The sequence below is a fragment of the Pongo pygmaeus genome, chromosome 13 (assembly GCF_028885625.2).
Source record: "Pongo pygmaeus isolate AG05252 chromosome 13, NHGRI_mPonPyg2-v2.0_pri, whole genome shotgun sequence".
Classification (NCBI taxonomy): domain Eukaryota; kingdom Metazoa; phylum Chordata; class Mammalia; order Primates; family Hominidae; genus Pongo; species Pongo pygmaeus.
The window spans coordinates 92,001,887-92,016,495 of NC_072386.2; the positions used below are offsets into that span (position 1 = coordinate 92,001,887).

At 37.8% G+C, this 14,609-nt stretch overlaps 1 protein-coding gene across 2 annotated transcripts in view; it reads right to left on the bottom strand.

The window, feature by feature from the left end:
* GRIN3A (glutamate ionotropic receptor NMDA type subunit 3A) overlaps nt 1–14,609 on the bottom strand; it is a 181,875-nt gene that overhangs the window by 53,141 nt on the left and 114,125 nt on the right. For both annotated transcript variants that reach the window (XM_054502137.2, XM_063649768.1), the window contains 2 exons: nt 12,986–13,101; nt 3,505–3,656 (listed from right to left, as the gene is read on the bottom strand). In XM_054502137.2, the coding sequence (XP_054358112.1) occupies nt 3,505–3,656; nt 12,986–13,101 (268 nt within the window). The remainder of the gene's footprint in view (nt 1–3,504; nt 3,657–12,985; nt 13,102–14,609) is intronic.

A 14,609-nucleotide genomic window follows, 5' to 3' on the forward strand; every position in this document is an offset into this window, starting at 1 on the left:
TTGAAATCATTCAGTAATTCTGGCTTTGAGGACAGGATTGGGAGGCTCCTTTTCTCTTAATGCTTTGCTCTCAAATTTTTCAAATTAAAAATCTTTTTTGTAAAGGTAGAGTCTCACTACATTGCTCAGTCTGGTCTTGAACTCCTGGGCTTAAATGATCTGCCTGCCTTGCCCTCCCAAAGCGCTGGAATTACAGGCATGAGCCACTGCACCCAGCCTTGTCTTGCTGTCAATTCTGAATCACTTGAAGATGTTAACTTGAGTCAGCTATGGTCACAACAAATGACAGAAAACACCAAGTGATTGTTATTTGGCATAGGTTAGGCAACTGGTTTGTTTCCTTCCTTGGTTGAATTAACTCAATTGACTGGTATAGGCCCAAGTTCATTTCTTTTAGTAAAAGCCATGCAAATCTCTCCAAATAAAGATAAAAATGTCTACCTTACAGGGTTGTAGTGAGAACCAAAGTTAATGTTCCTTGTATGGTTTCTATCACATGGCAGGAAACAGAACGTGCTAGCTCCCTAAGTCCCCATTTTCCTCTATACTTCCTTCAAACATTTGATCAATATAAAAGTTATCCAGAGGAGAAATGTTTTTGCAACTTGTAAACATTGCTAACTCTGTTACTCAATGTTATTTTTGAAAAAGAATTATTTTAGAATCTAGAACTAAAGATAGGTTAACTTCTTCTTCTTTTTCCAATTAAAAACATTTCCAACCCATCTTATATTCCTTTTTGTCATGGCTTCCAGGATAATCAGAAGTAAACTTAATTACCAAGGGCATTGATCAGCTTGCATCTATCTATCTATCTATCTATCTATCTATCATCTATCTATCTACATTTTTATCCTTATCATCTAGATGTATATCAGCTATCTGTATTAGCTCCCTAGGGCTGATGTAACAAATTACCACAAACTTAGTGGCTTAAAACAACAGAAATTTAGCCGGGTGCGGTGGCTCATGCCTGTAATTCCAACACTTTGGGAGGTCGAGGCGGGTGGATCATGAGGTCAGGAGATCGAGACCATCCTGGCTAACACGGTGAAACCCCGTCTCTACTAAAAAAAAAAAAATTAGCCAGGTGTGGTGGTGGGCACCTGTAGTCCCAGCTACTTGGGAGGCTGAGGCAGGAGAATGGCATGAACCTGGGAGGCGGAGCTTGCAGTGAGCCGAGATCATGCCACTGCACTCCAGCCTGGGTTACAGCGTGAGACTCTGTCTCAAACAAAAAAACCAACCAAACAAACAAAAAAACCAGAAATTTATTACCTCACAGCTTAGAAGGCCAAAAGTCTGAAATCAAGGTGTCAGTAGGGTTAGTTCCCTCTAGAGGCTCTGAGGGACAACCTGTTTTATGCTTCTCTCCTAGCTTCTGAGGATTGCTGGCAATCTTTAGCATTTCCTTGGCTTGTAGCTGCACGCTTCAGTCTCTGCCTTTGTTGTCATGTGGACTTTTTCCCTGTGTGTCTCTCCACAGGGTCTCCTTATAAGGATACCCATAATTGAATTTAGGGCCCACTTGACTACAGTATGGCCTCATTTTAACTTCATTAAATACATTTTCAAAGACCCTATTTCCAAATAAGGTCACATTCTGAAGTTCTAGGCAGACATTAATTTTGGGGGGACACTATTTGTCCCAGTACACTACCAATTTCACTTCTGAGGTATGCTTTTGCCTTCTGCTCCCCAATGTTTTCTCAGGTATGCTGTTCAATTTCTCTAATTCTTTATTCCACAATCACTTACTGAGTGCTACTATATATGAGACATTGACAATACAGTTGTAAAGAAAATCTTTGTCCCTCACCAAGTTCTTACAGTTTAATGAAGGGACACACTAAAACAAAAACTCAATTAAGTATATGTTTAGAAATAGTATGATTTATAAATTATGACAAGTGCTATGAAATAATGTGAGATATATGAGATTATAAAGGGAGATATGATTCATACTGGTCTGGGATTATCTGAGTCTGAAGAAGGGAGATTTCAGCTGGGAGTTTATAATATAAAGGATTCAGCTGAGCAAGTGTCAGAGGATGGAGTATTTGAGGAAGAGGAGGCAACAGCATGTGCAGGGAAGCCAGGAGGAAAGTGGCTGGGATGAGGCTGGGAGGTGGGCAGGGCCAGGTCCCACAGGGCATTGTGGACCGTGCCAACATTTCAGATTTTCGTCCCATTAACATGGGAGGCCACTGCAGGCTTCTAAGCAGAAGAATGGCCTGCCACATGGAAAACAAATTTGAGGAGGCAGGAGTGAAAGCAGAGAGCTAGTTAGGAGACTTTTATAGTGGTCTAGGTGAAGAATGATGGCTTGGACTCGAGTGACAACGGTGGAGATGACAATAAATGGGCATATTCGAGGCATATTTTATAGAAGGAAAAGACATGGCTTGTTGATGAATGCGGAAGATGAGATACGGGAGGCATTAAGAATCCTTGCCAGTTTCCAGAATGAGTAACTAGATGGCCAGAGGAGCCATTACCAAGATGTGAGGCACAGGAGGAAAAATAGATTTAGGAGGGAAGATCAAGGTTCAGCTTTTGACAAGTTAAATTTGAGATGCCTGGAGGATATTCAAGTGGAGATGTCAAATAGGAAGGTGGATATATGGCCTGGAGCTCAGAAGAAGGGTCTGTGTTGAAATACAAATTTGGGAGTTCTTGGCAAATAGAGACTACTTGAAACCATTATTATTCACTTTAGGTGGGGTTTTTTTTTTTTTAATTGTCAAGCTGAACTTGTTCAGGTATATTTGGCTCCTCTTTTAAATATCTGAGCCTGTGACTCTGGTTATACCTTCCAGTCTCAAATTTTAATCATCCGATTTCTGCCTTATTTTATAGGTTTCTTTCTAATTACATTGTAAAGTCAGAGTACTGCAATAGAAAGAGATTCTGATTATTTGTGTGCCTTGGGGAAACCACTGATTATCTCTGGGTATTCTTTTCCTAACTATAAAAGAAGGGAATTGATTGTTTTCAGTTTCAAAAATCTATAACTCTGTAATCTAAGAAGTACTCACTAAGGTATGTCTATTTTTCTACATCCACAAAGGCTTTATCTTTAGGTGGTAACCACTTGTAAGTTAGCAATGTTTTGATTAGATTTTGCAGGATATTTTGAAGTACACATCATGTCCATCAATTAACTATTAAATTCAACACTGTTCATGTCAATCTCAGATACTATTGCTGTAATTCAGAACAGCATTTCTTCTGCACTTGTGGATAGAGGTTATGGGGAAAAGCAGAAATTTAGATATTTACTCATCAAAATAGCATCGCATTTAAATCTAAGACAAACCCACTTCCCTGTAAATTCCTATAGGAATGGACTCTTTTTGGGCAAAGTAAAAAATAATTCAAATATTATGCAAGAGTCTAGTAAATGCAATAACCTAGATGATGAGGCACAAGTAATAGCATTTCCTTATGTTCTCTGAGGTACAGCTATACAACTTGTCACCATTTTCAGCAGTCTTTCCATACCTCCGTGACAGCAAAACTTCTCTTGCCACAGGGAACCACCTTGTACCACTTGTCATGGAGCACATCCATAAACCCATGTGACTTGTATTGACTGATTAGCTCGGATATGTTGGAGGTCAATGGAGAGTTGGGTGGGAGACCAATGCCGTATCCTAGGAGAAAATACAATCTCAGATGAGTTTTTTACACCCTTCCTGAGAGATTGCCACCACAGTACATATTTGTGTGATACTGCCATCAGACCAAAAAATAGGGCGCGATGAGTTTTCATCAACTTTCTTTCAAAGCACTCAAAGACATTCCTAGTCATGATTACCCTTAAATCAGCTGCATCTCTGAGTAGATGAATTGAGTTGGAAAAGGAGAGGAATGGGCTGTGCACAGTGTATTAGTGAAAAATTTTAAGATCTTCTGCCTTTCCCATTAAGACCTTCCTTCGAGGTAATCTTTGAGGTCTTTATCAGGGCTAGGATTTCCTATCTACCTCTTCCAGAACCCCTCTTCTGAACCTTAAATACACAAAATCAGATTAATCTTAGTCTGTGGTTGACGACATTCTCTTATCGGTGTTAATGCATGACCCTCTCTTAATTTTTTAATTTATTTTTAATTTTTGAACTATATAATAAAACCATGTGAATAAACAATACAGTATGAGAACTAAAACATCAACAGGTACTTATAAAAATCAACTTAAATAGTCCAAAAATAAATAAATAAGAAGTAATGCCAAGTGTTAGAGAAGATGAGGATCAGTAAGATTGTTTATATATTGCTTGCTGTAATACAAACTGAAAATTGATACAAACATTTTGGAAAGCAGTTTGGTATTATTTTATATGGTTGAACATTTACGTATTTTAAGACCAGCAGTTCTGTTCCTGAGTCCATTCCCAAAGATCTCAGCCACAAGCATATCAGGAGATATGTACAAAAATGTTCTTAGAGGAACTGTTCATAATAGCAAAAATTGGAAACAACTCAAATGTTCTTTGACAAGAGAATGAGTAATGAAACTGTGGACTATTTGCACAGATGGAATATTACATAATCAAAACTATACGAACTAGAACTAGAGGCAACAATATGGATGACCCTTAGTAATATGCCATTGAGTGAAACAGGTCAGTTCCAGAAGATTACTTGCAGCATGAATTCATTGTGTAAATATTAAAACATTCAAAACCAAACAATAGAGTTTTAGGAATACATATATATGCATATACATGTGATAATACTTTTTTCTTTTTTTTTTTTTTGGAGACAGGGTCTTGCTCTATTGCCCAGGCTGGAGTGCCGTGGTGCCATCATGACTCACTGCAGCCTTGACCTCCTGGGCTCAAGTGATCCTCACGGCTCAGCCCCCCAAGTAGCTGGAACCACAGGCACACACTACCACCCTGGCTAATTTTTGTATTTTTTGTTGAGATAGGGTCTCACCGTGTTGCCCAGGCTGGTCTTGAACTCCTGGACTCAACCAGTCCACTCACCTAAGCCTCTCAAAGTGATGGGATTACAGGTATGAGCCACGTGCCCAGCCTGTGATAATACTTATTATTATTATTTTTAACCAAACCAAGGATATGATAAATGAAAGGGTGGCGGTAATGCAGGGCAAGGGAGGCAGGGGAAGGAATGAGGGAGGAACATAAAGATGGAGTTAATTTTTGTCAGAGTTTTATTAGTCAACTTAGACTCTGTAGCCTCACACTGTGTAGCTTTACTTCCTTTCCAAAATGTTACTATACTGTTAATCTCTTTGATGAGCTATGTCAAAGAAGCTAATTAGCTACATTTTGTTTCAGCTATTGGACAGAATAGTAAAAAAAAAAACCCAAACTTTTTTTTTTTTTGCCTTCAACATGATTGAGGAAGAGAGATTAAAAATATAGTTCCTTTTTCGTGGATAAAGACTAAAAGATTGTCAAGTATCCAAAGATACTTAACGGAAACAAATATCTCCTATAATTATTCTATCTTACAATTCAATTTCAAGAACACAGATTTTTGTTCCTTTTTTTTTTGAGACAGTCTCAATCTCGGCTCACCGCAAGCTCCGCCTTCAGGGTTCACGCCATTCTCCTGCCTCAGCCTCCAGAGTAGCTGGGACTACAGGCACCGGCCACCACGCTCGACTAATTTTTTGTATTTTTAGTAGAGACGGGGTTTCACCGTGTTAGCCAGGATGGTCTCCATCTCCTGATCTTGTGATCCGCCCACCTCAGCCTCCCAAAGTGCCGAGATTACAGGCGTGAGCCACTGCGCCCGACCCTTTTGTTCCTTTTTTAATGCAGATACACAATCTTTTTCTTTAAAAAAAAAAAAAGATTTGAGCTTTGTTTATAACCAATAAAAGAGATGAAATAATGCATAAAAAACTGAGTTTTAATGGATTGTATTTTTTTTCTAATAACATTATTTGTTCCTTAGCAATAGGGAGTCAAGAAAATGATGACAATGTCAAAAGCATGATTAGAATTTTCCATTCAAAGAACTATTTTGAGTGCCTGTTTTATGCCTAGTAGTTTTGGTTTGAAAGGCAGGACTGAAAACAAAAGAGTTTGGATGGGTAGCTTTTGATTCTGCTGATGTTATTATGAAATAACATTTTAAAATATAATGGATAATTTATTAGAAGGAAGTAATCAGTTTTTTTTAGAAACATAATGAATGCTGTTGCCAATTCAACTGCACAAACATTTATTCAGGACTTATTTGCACATCGGGCACAATACTAGGCACAAGCATATCATAATATTCACTGATTCACTGACTCACTCACACATTCATTTATTCATTCACTCATTTATTCATGCAACAAATATTCCCTGAGTAAATAGGCACCATGTTAAGTGGTCAGGACTTAGCAGTGACCAAGGTGGATATGGTCTCTGCTGTGATGGAATGTACACTCTACAGGGGAGACAGATATTAAACAAGACACAGCATAATTATTATTTCATTACAATTGAGATAGGCACCATAAGGGAGAACTGGGCCATATAAGAACAAAGTGTAGGAGGACTTGCTACTATCTGGTAGAAGTGGGTTGATGGTTAGGATAATTAGCCAGGTTTGCCGAATATCAGTGTGTTTTTCCTCCCTGGGTCAATAGTTTTCAACAACAACAACAACAACAGATTGTGGCACACAGCTCGGTTAAATCATCCTTGGATTCTAATAATAAGTACTAGGACATACTGGGCTCTACTGTGTGCCAAGCACTATTCCACATGTATCCCTACATGAACCCATGCCAGAATGTGTATTACTTGGAGACTTAAAGATTGAATAAATAGGCCGGGAGCAGCGGCTCATGCCTGTAATCCCAGCAATTTGAGAGGCCGAGGCAGGTGGATCATGAGGTCAGGAGATGGAGACCATCCTGGCTAACATGGTGAAACCCCGTCTCTACTAAAAATACAAAAAATTAGCTGGGCATGGTGGCGGGCACCTATAGTCCCAGCTACTCTGGAGGCTGAGGCAGGAGAATGGCGTGAACCCGGGAGGTGGAGCTTGCAGTGAGCCGAGATTGCGCCACTGCACTCCAGCCTGGGCCACAGAGCAAGACTTTGTCTCAAAAAAAAAAAAAAAAAAAAAAAGATTGAATGAATAAACTGCCAAGGTCACACAGCTAGTAGCTGGCAAAGCTAGCATTTTAAAGTAGGTCTGTTTGATTCTAAAACCCATGCTCTTCCCACCATGTCCGTTACAACATGTGACCATGTCAAGGAAATACTTATTTCTTTCCCTTTAATGCAGGCCTCAACACTATATTCACATTGATGTAATGCCTTAAACCAGGTAATTCATTTAAAAAACACAATAATCTAAACTGTTGGTTTGTTTCTAATAAACATAAATATACATTATTCACAGGCAGATTTTACTTATAAACTTTTCAATAAGTTATGTAGAAATAGTGTGAGAACAGCTCTAACTTGTGTATGATTGTATATATGAGAAAATTCACTAGCAAGGACACTCACTAATTGTTTCTCCTAAAACCCTCTTAAAGCTAATCATTCCAACCCACATTAATGTAATCATTGCAGAATTGTTTTTCATTTGATAAGCATTTATTGCTCACCTATTCATCTATTGATTAATTCCATAAACATGTGTTGAGTGCTTATTCTGTGTCAGGCACTCCTTCATAAGCTATGGAGGTTACCAAGTTAAAGCGGACACAGAGTCTGTCCATAAGAAGCTTATGGTGGCATGAATGAAATGAGATATACATTAAAAAAAACTACACAAATTGGTAGAAAGTTAGTTGACTTTTCTTGGTAAAAAAAGATTAGTGAGGCATAAATTCTAGGTAAAATATAATGCCTAGGACACAATGAGGATAGGCGAAGCTCTGTGAAAATTCAGAGGAACAAGAGATTGGTACCAGAGGAGAGGATCAAAGATGGCATCTTGAATTGGTTCTTGATTGTGATATTTTTGGTAGATAAGACAAAAGTATATGATAAGAAAGTTTTAAATTCTTAACTTCATACTTATGATAAATCTACATATTCTAAGAATAGAATTTTGGCACTACAACAAAAGTGTTAAGATTCCCTAATGAAAAAGCTATGTTGAAGTTTCAGAGACATTTATAAAAAATGTTGCACAAGAAATAATAAATGTTAAATCACTCCACTCGATCACGTCTAGGTTAATTTGCAGTTGCTAAAAACAGATTGCTATCCCTTTAAAATTTCTGCTTTAACACATGTATTGAATATTGATATTTTAATGATTTCTAGCAATAATAATCATCTTTAGCTAATGAAAACAAACTATGCATATGGAATGATGGGAAAAATAGGAAAATAAATTATGTGATGATGAGAAGACTTATTTGTTAAAAGAGATAAAAATCCATTTTATTCAAAAACGTAAAATAATAAAACCTTGAGGGTTTTATTTCTGTCCCCATTTATAGTTGCTTTTCAAATTTGCTAGTGTTCATTGGTCAAAGAATTCTCATTTTTAAATTGCTGACTCAACTTAGCAGCCTGAGTTGCTTTCATTATTATTAGAAACATGGCATTGCAATAAAGACAGGGTTGACTATTTTGTGGTTGATGAATGAAGCAAAATGGAATCCTTCAACCCTAAAGATGAAGGCATCAGGCATCCTGGAAATTGGATACAGCTTAATAGCCCAAGAGAACAATTTTCAGAATAGAATCCTGATCTTTTCACCATGGATAAATCAGCTTTATTCAGCTAAGAGTGGTGGAAATATATTTTAGCTAGCAAATGTATAGTTAGAAATTCATAGACTAAAAGAATCTTCCAAAATGTGGTTGGAAAAGAGATGTTTTGAAAATAGCATCTCAGATAGGGTTAAAAAGGCTTCAGGGTGAAAGATTTATTCAATTTTGCAGTCTGTCCTTGGAATACCATAGTTAGCTACTCTGGCATAATGGTTGAGAACATACTGTAATGGTCCCAACTATAAAAGTACTATAAAATGGGTTTCCCTTAGCCTCAGCACATCAAAGTGGGGAGAGAAATGTGTGGGATAAGTTGAGACTTATGAAGACTATACTGGAAGAATTTTACAGTTAATTGGTCTCAATGTATTAATCAATATACTATATAACAATAATTTGTTGAGCACTTCTTATGTGCCAAACAAGTTCCTACAGTACATTCTTTATATGTATTACTTAATCCTCACAACAATTCTATCATAAATTTCCTATTCATCTCCCCATTATGCAGGTGAGGAACCTGAAGAGTAGATTAGATAACTTGCCAGTTAATAACAGCAATTTTATCCTAACCCAAGTACTCAGACTCCAGAGCCAGTGTTCCAAGCATTGTATTAAATAATTATTGGAAAGCAAGTAAAAGAACAAACTCAAAAGCAGGCAAAGATCTTTGGCAGAAAGATCACACATCATTATTGTGCAGTTACATTACTCTTTCTCCTTGTTTGGGCTTTATTGTCAGCTAACTCCAATGCACAAATTGGAGACATGTATTCATTTATCTCAACACTTTTTTTTCTCCCCTGCACACAATATGTATTTGTGCCCCTGGTTTATGGTATTTCATTCGACCAAAGGCTTTCCACATGCTTTCGAATCCTTAATAGTTTTGGTTTGCTTTGCTATATACTCTGTACCAATGAGTACTCATGAAAGGGTTTCAAACTCAGTGTGGAGCCACTGTTTCTTATTTGCCTTATTTTCCCTTTTAAGTCAAAATAAATGCAGAATGGTGAAGTTGGGAGGGATAGTTAATAGTTATCTTAGTCTGTTCAGGCTTCTATAACAAAATATCATAGACTGGGTGACTTAAAAGCAAAAGAAATTTGTTTCTTATAGTTCTGGAGGCTGCAAAGTCCAAGATCAGGGCACTGGTAGACTTGGTGTCTGGTGAGGGCCTCTTTCTGGTTCATAGATGGTGCCGTGTAGCTAGGTCCTCACATGCTGAAAAGGGTGAATGAGCTTCGTTGAGCCTATTTCATAGGGGCACTAATTCCATTTTATTAGGGTGGAAACTTCATGACCTAATATCATCACCTTGGGGATTAGGTTTCAACATATGAATTTTGGGGAGGCACAAACATTCAGACCACAGCAGTAGTTACACTGAGTGTCACACGTATAGTACTGAGTGTGTTACTACTATATACAGTGATGGTACATTCAGCATGAAGGAATCGTTGCACTCTGTTTTCTTTCCTAAGTACGTTTAAGCATTTGGGAAAGTATAAGTACAAGCTATTAACTACCTAAGTGAGTGAATTAGATACTTATTTCAAACCTAATTAGTTATTTAATAGGTAATACATCACTTATTACATTAATGTTATATGTCTAGCATTGTACTAGGCCCTGTGAAAGATATGGGTAAGCATATAAAACATTTCTGTAACCTAAATGACCAAGTATTGCTCATAAACCGCTTTGATGATTTTTTATACCTATACAGTCTAACTTAATAATAAAGCTCACATTTTAGTAAGTTCAAGAAACTTAAATGTTGTCAAAGGATAGCATATATTTTTGACAATTTAACTGAGAGAAATATTTTCTTAAAAATTCATGAAATTATTTCTCTCAATTAAATTGTTAAAAATATATGCTATCCTCTAATAACATTTAAGTTTCTCAAACTTATTAAAATGTGAGCTTTAATATTTAGACTGTAGGTGGCTCACGCCTGTAATCCCAGCACTTCGGGAGGCTGAGGCGGGAGGATCACTTGAGGCCAGGAGTTTGAGGCCAGCCTGGCCAACATGGTGAAACCCTATCTCTACTAAAACTACAAAAATTAGCCGGCTGTGGTGGCAGGCACCTGTAATCCCAGCCACCTGGGAGGCTGAGGCACGAGAATCGCTTGAACCTGGGAGATAGAGGTTGCAGTGAGCTGAGATTGTGCCACTGCACTCCAGCCTGGACGATAGAGTGAGGCTCAGTCTCAAAATAAATAAATAAATAAATAAAAATAAATAAAAAAAAACTTGTGAAATTCATATTTTTAAGAAAAGTAACAATCAAGACTTTGACTAGTATTTCTACCACATTGTTTTGTGTAATTTATACGTATCATTTTGTATTTTACTGAGTTATGTTTTTGGGGTATGAACTTATTGTCAGAAGTAGAATTGAATTAATTTTCTGATGTGTACCCCATCCATTTTGAGAATAACCTCACAATGATAACAATAATCTCTCAATTAAAACCCACAGTATTTCTACTCTCTTGCAGGGAGGGCTTTTCCATGCACCATTTTGTGATCATCTCCTTTGAAAACAATGTGATGTCTAGAGATGATGGGAACTGCAAGACACTAAGTCTCAGGAACACAGATGGAAATGTAAACAGGAAACCAGTGGGGAGTTAATTGTGTGGCATCTGGCACTAGGGTCCAGCAGAGGCAAACAAGCCATCTTACCATTGTCTTTTGACAAGATAGAGTTGTCCCCTGAAGATAAAGATGGAAAATGGAGCCCCTCATTCTTATGTCCTCTACCCATGATTCATTGTTAGTAGCTCCTAATGGCAGAAGGGATCTCAGTTACCCAGTGCATCTAGGACAGAAATAAAATGTAACATCCCCAGATGCCACAAAAAAGGAGAAATTTTTCATTGTTACATTAAAATGGGATTATATACTGAATGTTGTTTATTTTTCTAGCTTTTTCTTTTTCTCCCTTTGCTATCTTAGACGGTAGTCTTAATAGAAGACCACTACTGCTAATTGCCTCTCTTTCTGAGTTCCATCCCTGCTTCAGGTGGGGGTGACTTTGCCTGGAGAGGCGACTGATTTCTGCTAGGAGAAGATGTGGAGAAATAGCATCAGCTGTAACATTCTCATTTATCATGAAAACAAAGACAGAGGTAAACATTTTAATCTGCTGATACATTTAGAGGAGACAGAGACTAACTGTGGTTGGGAAATTGAAATCAGAATAGTCTTGATATCCTAGTTAACATACAGGAAAGTACAGATTTCTGGAAATAGCAGTTGGGCACCCCCACGGGATTGTTTTAAGCCGAAGTGTTTTCTGTCAAGTGAGCATGGCTGTCTCGAGAGCCAGCATGCACTATCAGGAAAGGGAAGCTGGGAATTGGGAGAAGTGAAATTTGCTGGTTCAAACTATCAGCTCCATATATCAACTGTCATTCAGAATGAAAGGAGCTACTGACAAAGCAATCTTTCTTTGGTTCTGAAGTTTGATTGATTGGGTGATCACATTAGAAGGAAACATTTGCTGCCAGTGGAGAAAAAGACCTGCGATCCCAAACAAGGATCCCAAGGTTTTGTTTGGGACCTTAAAGGGCATTAAACTATAGAATGAGTTTTTTTTCTACTTATTTTCCAACTAGTGGAAGAATACTTATTTAAGAACCATGAGCTTTAGATTTCAGTCCCAGTATTATCATCTAATTGTACAATTACGAAAATGTTATGTAATGTCCCTGGGCTTTCTTGTTTATCAAATGAGTAGATTGGATTAGATCGATATTGGGGCCCTCCCAGTTGTAAAATGTAATCATTCTAGTTTTTCTGTCAGATTTGCTAGAGTATTTGGCTGTTAGAAAATACAGATTTCCCTGAATTTTGGAAGGCTGAGGCAGGAGGATCACTTGAGGCCAGGAGTTGGAGACAAGCTTGAGCAACATAGCACATAGCAACACCCTGCCACTAAAACACACACACACACACAATACAGATTAAATTAAAATTTATTACACTGTACCACCACTCCCAGATATCTGAAGCAACATCATATGGGTAACAATGATTTTTTCCCCCTAACAATTGGGTAAATAAATATTTGTTGAATAGGTGAAAAATAAATTCCTAACTTCAGCAACTTAATAGCTAAGTGCTTATGAGTTGAAAATGAAAACAAGGGAAGATGCATCGCTCTTTGTTTCTGACTTTGGCATTTGTGACTTTCTAGGTTGGCAAACTGAGCACATCCTGAGTAAAAGTGAATCAAGAGTGACTGATTAATACCTTCTATGGCAAATGGCTTCCCCACAGTGAGAAGTTTGCAGTCAGCATCTATTGACACTTCATAATCCAGAAGGGCTTTGTCCATGATGAAGGCGTCTAGTTTCTCTGGATCATTCCTATATTTAAGACCAGAGGAGAAAAGTAAAAATGATTCATTAATGGGAAGGAAGCATGAAGGCTGACAGCTGGCTTTTGTTTAGGGGACAGAAACCTGGACACTAAGGGCCGCACAAGCTACCTAGGTGCTGATTTAGCTGTCTTGGCTTCTCACTGACCTCTAGACTACAGACCAGGGGAGACAGGCACTCTTATAAGAGAGCATGACATCTTTCCAATGGTTTTATCTACCAGCTCCTTTAATTACTTCTAAATCCATCAGTAAAGCCAGAGCCACTCTGAATTGAATAGGAAGTGCATAGAGAAGGTTTATTCTTGTTACACTATTAGAGTGACTTCTTGTTAGGCATTGCATTCATTGTTCTCTATACCTTTTATCACTCAGAATGACTGTAATATAACAGATGAGGAAATTGAGACTCAGACGGTTGAAGTAACTTAAACCAGGTTACACAGCTAGTAAGTGTTGGGACCAGGTTCAAATGAAGGGTGAGTCTCAGCATAGGCTGAACTTCCACCTACAAAGAGGGCAAGGAAGGAGAAGTTTTAAAAGGAAATAACTGTCTAAAATACATGCAACGATTTCTTTGTTTTCAGCCACTTCCAATTCTTTTTGGAAAGATGAAAGACATACATCCATTTAAGAAAGGATTTTCTATCAGCAAAAGTTTCAGAAACACTCTTACTCTAATTTGCTTTTATTGTGACTATGTCATGAGCCCATCCCTGGATATTGTTACCATGGAAATGGACTATTATTCTTATTGGCTAGGTGGTGTCAACTGGAGCCAGGGGTGGGGTTCATCGCATGTAAATCAGTGAGAGTAGAAGAGGGATGAAGGAATGCAGGATGCTGTGACCCAAAAGAGGGAATATATTCTGTGAAGACCAGAAAAGCAACCATTTTGTGCACTATATTATCTCCCCAGTTAAAGTGTAAGTTTCTTGAGAATAAGAACTCTGTATTACACTTCTTTCCATCTCATGCAATGACTACCTCAGTTCCTTTTTATTGTGCAGGTGTAGGTATTTTTTAAAAATAAAAATATTTATTAATTTGAAAAAAAGAAAGGATTTTTTACCCTTAGAGTTGTCCAAACAGCTTTACAAAAAGAATAACTCTTTTCTATCCCTTCTGAGCTCAGTCCTTCCTTTCTTAGATCCAGTGGTGAGGCTGTTCTAATTTTTAACACAGTGTGGCTTCTAAACAGAGGAGAATATGACTAGGATTCATAGAAAATCAAAAAGAGAAAGATATCCCTAGACACCCAGAAGATTCATCAGTGGGCAGGAAACACATCTTTACATGAATGGCTTTGTCTGGGTCATGTATAGACACATAGTCGGCAGGTCAGCTTCCCTTTTTGGTATCAATAACCATTGCTTTCTTATTCTACTCTTCAAATAAGTGAAACAGCCAATTTAAAATGCATCCCCTTTTCCAAGGGGTATTGGATTTAAGTTACAATGAGGCCCACATTTAACTTTAACCAAAATGAAACACCTC